General features: G+C 45.5%; 1 protein-coding gene across 1 annotated transcript in view; it reads right to left on the bottom strand.

The window, feature by feature from the left end:
* WIPF3 (WAS/WASL interacting protein family, member 3) overlaps positions 1 to 8,152 on the bottom strand; it is a 26,172-nt gene that overhangs the window by 9,659 nt on the left and 8,361 nt on the right. The window contains exons 5-7 of the mRNA XM_012720752.1: positions 7,751 to 8,149; positions 6,800 to 6,949; positions 5,471 to 5,572 (exon numbers count right to left, since the gene is read on the bottom strand). Coding sequence (XP_012576206.1) covers positions 5,471 to 5,572; positions 6,800 to 6,949; positions 7,751 to 8,149 — 651 coding nt within the window. The remainder of the gene's footprint in view (positions 1 to 5,470; positions 5,573 to 6,799; positions 6,950 to 7,750; positions 8,150 to 8,152) is intronic.

Raw genomic sequence — 8,152 nt, 5'->3', positions numbered from 1 at the left:
AATCTTTAAAAAAAAATCATGCTGAGATAAGCAGCCCAGGGCAGAGGTTCTTTCTGTTCAGCTCACAAAAGTGGAAATAAAGACCACCACCAGCACTGTAAACTATTCTCTCATTCTTGGGATAGTTAATGTGTTGTTTTTATGATGAGAACTACCCAAATCAGTTTATGTGACTGTGACATCTTGGAGAAAAGTTTCCTGGCTTATGGAGATAATGGTGTGTGGCTAGTTTGACTGTGAGTATCAAGTAACTCTAGTTTAAAATAGGACTCTGGCCACACAATGAGATACCACTCACATCCAACACACTATTTTTAAAAAACTACCATAAAAAGAAACTTCAGAAAATAATAAGTTTTGGGGAGGATGTAGGGAAACTAAAACCCCCATGCATGGTTTATGGGACTGGAAATTGAAGGACTGGAAAACTGTATGGCAAGTTAAAAATTAAACTTAAAAATTAAACATGTAAATACTACATAATCGAGCAAGTCCTCTTCTGGGTTTGGACACAAAATAACTGAAAGAGGGTCTCAAAGAGATGGTTGCTATGAACTCATGCTTATAGCAGCAATATTCACAACTGCCAGAGGGTAGAAGCAACCCAGTGTCCACTGATGGATAGATAACAAGGTGTGATACACAGATACAATAAATAGTCAAACTTATAAAAAGAAAGAAAATTCTACAACATAGATGAACTTAGTGAAATATACCATTAAAAGTTCAAAAAATCAAACTGTATGTGAAATATACCATTAAAAGTTCAAAAAATCAAACTAGGTACCAAGCACAGTCAAACTCATAGAGACAGGGAATGGAAGGGTGGGGGCCAGGGGCTGGGTGAGGAGAGACTTACAGTTTTTGTTGAGTGAATGTAGTGTTAATTTTGCAAGGGGAGAAAGTATTTTGGAGACTGATTGTATCACAATGTGAACCTACTTAGCACTACTGAGCTGTAGACATAAAAGTGGTAAAGCTGATAAATTCACATCATGCATTCTTTTAACTACAATAAGTGAAAATGATAGGAGTTGGGATGGAAGCACAATCAAAGTTCTAATCAGCCACTTTCCCACTGAACTAAGATGCTAGGGATGGTTTTGCTGGGTTTCTGTCTCTCCTACCTTCTTCCACCAAAATACAAATATCTGAGGGTGTGTCAGGGGACTTTATCTAAATCTCTCCAATGACAAAGGGCCAAAATAAGTATCTGACAGTATGATAATGACTTCATTTTTTTCTGTCATCAGGATGCTAATAAATATTCATGACCCCTGCATTCTCTCCAAAGATTCTTACAGATTGGGGTTTTAGAAGCTTCTTTTTTTTTTATAATTTTTTTAAAGACTTATTTATTTATGCATACAGAACTGGGGTACAGGCCAGAGGTGCAGGGGCGACAAGAGGAGAAGCTTCTTTTTTTATAGTGGTAAATGCACATACCATAAAAATTTGCACTGATGACATTTAGTACATTCACAACATCAACGAACCATTATTACATGAAATGTAATGTAATAATACCCATTATTATATGAAATGTTCCAGAACATTTCATTACTCCAAAAGGAAACCTATAACTATTCTTTTCCCAGTCCTCGGCCACTGTTAAGTCTATATTCTGTCTCTACGGCTTGATCTGCCCTGGGTAGTTCACGTGCATGGAATCGTGGAACATGTAGCCTTCTGTGTCTTTCAGCATAATGTCTCAAGGTTCATCCCAGCTGCAGCATGCCTCAGTATCTCAATACTTTTTTTTTTTAAGATTTATTTATTTATTCATACAGAACTGTAGTACAGGCCAGAGATGCGGAGGGTGAGAGGATTCACCAGAGACAGAGTGGGGAGCAGAACAGGCAGATCGACGAAGTACACTTCTGAGGGGAGCAGCAGGTGGGTTAGGAGAGGTCTGCCACACCATGTGGTCACCTCCGAGGCAGGCGGGAATCGAACTCATGTGGAAGTGGCTTAAGCTTCTTAGTGCAGTGCTTTCACCGGCTGCACCACCAGGGAGGGCCCAGTATTTCAACACTTTTTGCACTGAGTAATATCCTATTGTATGGATACACCACATGCTCATTGTCCATTCATCCACTGATGGACATTTGGGTTGTTTCCACCTTTCAGCCATTATGAATAGAGCTGCTGTGAAAATGGGAGTGGGAGTTTTCATTTGAACACCTGTTAACTTCTTTGGGGTATACACCCAGGAGGGGAATTCACAGATCAAATGGTAATTCTATGTTTAGCTCATCGAAGAACAAATTACCTTTGAAAATGTTTTAAGAGCTAGATAAAATCACCCTACCAAAGAAAGAAAATGGTTAATACCTGCAGTATAGAGACAAGGCAGATAGGAGAATGAAGCATTAGGGTATCTGTGAAAACTGGAAGGAGAGCCAGGAGGGGGAGAGAAACAGAACTGCTAGCATGGGGCATGTAGACACAATCTGACAGAACCAGCAGTGTCTCCAGACCTTGAACCAGCCAGGTCAACGGTGAGTAGGGGAAAGTGTAAGGAGAAATGAAACTGACAGGCACGACACTATCAGACTCACTGATATAATTAACATGGTTCTGCAGTCTGGCGAACAGGGGTGGCTAACAGGGAACAAACTAATTTAATTGTGCAGGAGGTTACTGAAGTAGTTTACATTCACTGAGGCCACAGAAATCAAAAACCGTATCTTAATTTTGAAACTGCAGATGTCATTTCTGGTCTGTAGGATATCTGCTCATTAATATTTTTTTTTTCTTTTACACCTTCATAATCATGGGGGATTATTTCTTGGTGGAGGCACTGAGAAGGTATTTAGGCATTTCTCCAGGAGGAGGGGCACACAGCAGAGACTGCTTAGAGCAACCAGCTGGGGAGCTGGGTAGAGCACAGTTTCCTTCTCACAGAGATGAGACCGGGTACTGGGGTTCAAAATGCAACTAGTCATAGAGTAGAATTTACTGGGTCTGAAGGCTGAAGGACTCTATGGCACAATCTGAGAAAGAAATGTAACAGAAAGAAGTTTTTAAGAATTGGCTCTTTACGAATGGCCAAATCCAGCCGGCACCTGCTATTGTAAATAAAGTTTTGCTACAAGGCAGCCTGCCCATTTGGTGATGTGTTATTTATGGCTGCCTTCATGTTAAAGCAGCAGAACTGAGTAGTTGTGACAGACACCATATGGCCTGCAGAGTTTCAAATACATCCTCTCTGGCCCTCAAGAGTAAACATTTGCCCACCCCGTTGGCTCAGGCTGGGGTCACCAGCAGAGAGGCCCCAGGGGCAGGAGGACACTTCACGTGCTGCAGTAGAGTTTCTGGCATGAAAATGGCCAGTTAGCAAGCTCGGGCTTTGGGAAAGAAATTAGCCTGCATGAGTAAATGTGTATTTCAACACCACAAACAAGCTGAAGGAAATAAAAGACGAAAAATAGGTTATATTTACTTGACATATAACTGAGATTACAGCACAAGGAACTCCTTAACCCCCGGAGCTGTCTGTCCCAAGGGTCAATTTGCTAAATGCCTCCACAGTCCATGGTGTTGGGAGGTACCCATCAGACTCTGTTCACTAGCAGTTTTGAGATTCCTGAGCACGGGAATCGGGGTGCTTTTATTCCACATGATGACCCTGCTCTGGTCTTTATTTCCATTTCCAAAATAAAAACTGGCAAATCAAGTCCCCGCTCCTGACCTGGTATCTCATCCCAGACTGGGGTACTTGCTGTACTATCTGCTCCATGTCATCTCCTCCATGAAGACCTCCGGGTGCCTCTTACCATGACTGATAGATAAATTACCACCTCCTGAAAACAGTCTTCTCTTGCTCTTTCTTAGTTCCACAGCAAGGAACCACTCCCAAGGAAGATACTTGGGGACTCCTTTGCTCCAGCACTTCCCTTTTTCCTCTAATGGCCTGGATCCCCAAACTTTGGCACTCTCAGTCCCATCCATCTTGCTTTCTCCTTGACTTGGTCTCTACCTTCTCCAATCAAGTCACCAGTTTTCTGTCTCAACCTAGATCTAATCACATTCCTTCTCAGGGTTTCTTTCCATGGCGAGTGGGAGCAGTGCTGGCTCTGGTATAGACACATTTGAATTTGACATTCCTGGCTCTTCTGTGTCTTGCTGTGATGCCTTGAGTAAGTTACCTGGCCTCTCTGGATCACTTTCCCCCTGTGTAAATTCATTGTGTTAAGGACTTTGGTGAGGCATGCGCAGCACCTAGAGAGGGCCAGCATGTGTAAGGATGTCTGGCCAGTTTGTTTACTGTACAGGTTTTGGTGGTGGGCCTGATTTCCCTCCACTTTGAATACGTAATATTCACATATTATTGAAAAAGTGCACAAGGCCACTTTGCTTTAAAAGTACAACCCTACAGCCCAGCAGAAAACAATCGGCCCAGGAACTGAGCAGAGACCAGACTCATACTCTTAGGGCCTGCTCTACAGAAAACTGAACCCTGGAGAAGGGAAGTCACAAGGACCTGAAAGGAGAGGGCCAGAAAGCCCAGTTCCTGGTTTGGGGCTAACCTTGTGCCCTGGTGATTTTCCATGCTGCCCACTGACATCTGGGATTAGGATCTTACTCAGGTTGTAGGATGGGAAACCTACCTGACCCGTCACCTCTGTTACTCGGCTACCTGTTACCAGCTCCTGCCCAGTCAGACTGGCTCAGAACTGGCTCGTGTCAACTAGCACCTTACTGCAGCCCACCTTACTTTGCTTGGCTTTCTGTGCTCCTGAGGTACTTGTCTCCCTGTCCTTTTGGCTTTAATACACAGGCTGGCCAGTGTCTTCCTCTTCCACGCTAGGACTAGAGAGGTAAGCTGACATGAGGCTTGTCTTGGAGCCTGGCTGTGCAATGCAATCAAGTGGGGGTTCCCACAGATGAGAGGTTCTCCAACTCAGCTGGACTCTGGAATTACCAGGTAGTTTCAAACGTACTGACACCTGGGTCCCAATGGGATATTCTGATTTTGTTGCTTTAGGTATAATATAGCGTGACCTTTGGGATTTAAAGCTCCTAGAACATTCTAATGTGCTACCAAGGCTAAGAACCACTGACCTAAAGTTTTTTCCCTTTCATATACTGCAGCAATTCTGAATTGGGGGGGGTTTCAGCTTCTTCCCTAGACATGAATGCAAGTCTTCTAAATTCCATTTTTTGTTGTGTTGGTGTGCTTGGCTCCCTTGTAAAAAGCTCCAGGGAGTAGAGATTTAGTGGGAAATTCAGGCATACAAATTTGATGCCAAATAATTAACCCTGGTATTTGATACAAATCCTCTAAATGAAGCCTTGGGAATGAATTGGGACAATTAAACATTCTGACACTCTCAGAGGTATGAACAGTACTGCATTTTTGCAGGAGGACAGTGAAATCATGATGCCACTCTTTAGACAAATTGAATCCTGAGCATGAATTCCAGAGAATTATGAAAACCAGGGATCTTACCCAAATGATACTTACTTCTGGGGATCTTGCTGGGGTAAATTTTCTGGCATGGTTTATATTCATCAGGCGGAGGAAAGTCTTCCACAGAATGGAACGTGAATTTTGACTCAAAGTCATCTGCACACATAGGAAATGACAAAGTTATGCTGGTTCTAGCAATGACCCGAGTTTTGGTGATTTTCAGGAGCAATAGGTTGTACCAACTGAATACACTGTTTTCTGTTTGCTGACCACTGCAGGGTTTGAGAGGCAGTGCTATCCCCCTAAGACGTCCATCCACCTCTCAATTTGTGCAGTGTAGCTGGGACAAAGGATATCAGGAAAAGTGAATCAGCAGACTCTCCTCAGCTCATGTCAACTAACATTCTTTTCTTTTTTAAAAGATTTATTTATTTGTTTATACTGGCCTGGGGTACAGGCCAGAGGTGCAGGGGCAGTGAGAGGATTCACCAGACACAGAGTGAGGAGCAGAACAGGCAGATCGACGAAATACACTGCTGAGGGGAGCAGCAGGTGAGACAGGGAGTCTGCTGTGCCATGTGGGTCAGCTCCGGGGCAGGGATCCAGCTCACATCGAATCTGCTGGCTTCACATGCCCCAACTAAGATTCTAAGGAAACTCCTTCAGGTACCAGAAATGTCAGAGGGGTATCCAGGCTCCAGACTTCAGGGAGCAACTTGGGCAGCAACTGGGGTCAGCAAAGCCCCATTGCCTGAATTCCCCTTGGGCTCCTGGGGAAGGCTTTACCAGGAGAGTTGGAAGAAGTGAAGTCCTCAGCTTGGCCGGGGGTGGGGGGTGTCCTGTGTCCTACTGGGACCAGGGCTCCTCAAAGCAAACAAATTCTCCCTTGGGTGTCAGATGCCAAATGGGGAGAGGTTGACCCTCTCATGAACTAATCCCCTGCTTTGGGACCTGGCTAGTAGCTCAGTACATGGAGGAATCCCGAGATTTTGTGGTCACATCTGACCCCAGGTGACTTTCCTCCCTCTCCTCATATTTTTGCCCTGCTCCCCTGTCTGGTGTTTCCTTCCATCATCCTCTCATCCTGTCCAAATCACTCTAGGGCTTCATGCTTGTTCATGAATTTCTCTACAGAGACAGATACATCCACATCCAGTCTAAATGCTGTCTTTCCTCTCTTTCTCTAATCTCAATCAGAAGATTGGAGTATAGGTTCTAGAACCCTCCAATGAGTCTTGGAAGGAACACTATGGAACATAAACTATAGTTGTTCTGCACAGGCTATGATAGCATTGTGGGGCTGGCAAACCCCACAGAGGCCAGGGGAAACCACCTCTTTGCTCGTAGCCAGCACCAGGTCGGCGGGCCCCGCTTACTGCTTACCCATAATGTTCAGGCTTCCGTTCCGAAGCTGACCTCCTAGCTGCTGTGCTGGGGTCCAGGCCGGGGCCTGCTGGCTCTTGCTGGAAAGCTCTGTGGTGGGTGATCTTGCAGGGGGTGCTGGGGGAGGATTTAGCTTCCCCCCGCTGGTGCCTTACAGAGAAATGACAATGTATTCAGATATAGGAATGGAGACATTGGAGGCCATAACCTTCTGTGAGAGGGAAGCTGCCGAGATCTTTGGATATAATATGATACAGGGAGAGAAAGAGCAGCCAGCCTCTGGACCCAACCTGCTTGGGATGGAATCCAGCTCTTTTTTTGGGGATAACAGCACAAGCTCTTTGTGCTTCAGTTTCTTCACCTTTAAAGTGGGAATAATAATAATATGCACACCTCCCTGGGCTGCTGAGAAGGGTAAATGAGTTGATGTAAGTCAGGTGGCACCCACAGTCCCCAACATCTGGGGAGTAGGGGAAAGAGTCCAAAGTATGATAATAAGAATAGATACCTGTCTCCAAAGCTCACTGTCAAGGTGTGCTTGAGGGGAGAGCAACTGCTACTACATTTTACAGCTGAGGAAAAGGAAGCACAGAGAAGCTAAATGACTGCCGAGGGCCACACAGCTAGTAAAGGCAAGGGGATCATGGCCAGAAGCTCTGGCTTATGGTTTGTATGATCTTGGGTAAAATCTCTATCTTCTCTTATCCTTCCTTGGTCTCCTGTCTTAAAATGAATACTTCCAACATAAAGTCCCATACAAACAAGTTTCCAGGATAGGTATCAAATAGGTCTATTCTAAAACAAAATCCCAAGGCTTGAGATAATCCAAAATGTTCTCGGGTGGCTCATTGTAGCAGGTCTCTGATTGTGTCCCTAGTGCCCCCATAACTGCTGGCTGCAGTCAAATGACCCTGTGAAATGATCAACCCAGGCCACATAGGCAGAGCTTACCTGGGCCTCTGCCAGGACGCTTCTTCTGCAGGAATGCCTGAGATCCAGGGGGGGCGGGCGGTGCTGGCCCACTGGGCTTCAATGGCTGGACCTGAAAGTTGGGGGACTTGGGGGGTAACGGGGGTGGGGCTTCAGCGATGTTGTTAGTGCCTGACAACGGGGACATAGGCACAGAGGATCTTGGGGTGCATGAGGCATAAATGGGGAGAGGAGGTGGTGGGGGTGGTGGGGCTGGAGGCTCCCGAACATCTTGGGTTGGGCTGGAAGCATCTGAGTTGAGCCCCGGATACCCACAAGGTGGCAAGAGGGGGAGTGGAGGGGGGATGGGTGGTAGATGCAAGGGGGCTAGCTGGGGCCTCACTGCCTTGTCACTGAGAACAGAGACTGGGGGTGGTGGGGCTG

Source organism: Condylura cristata, unplaced genomic scaffold (genome assembly GCF_000260355.1).
Source record: "Condylura cristata isolate star-nosed mole 26May11 unplaced genomic scaffold, ConCri1.0 scaffold00005, whole genome shotgun sequence".
NCBI lineage: Eukaryota > Metazoa > Chordata > Mammalia > Eulipotyphla > Talpidae > Condylura > Condylura cristata.
The sequence above is the reverse complement of the archived record's forward strand: the minus strand, read 5'-3'. Positions and strand labels throughout refer to the sequence as shown.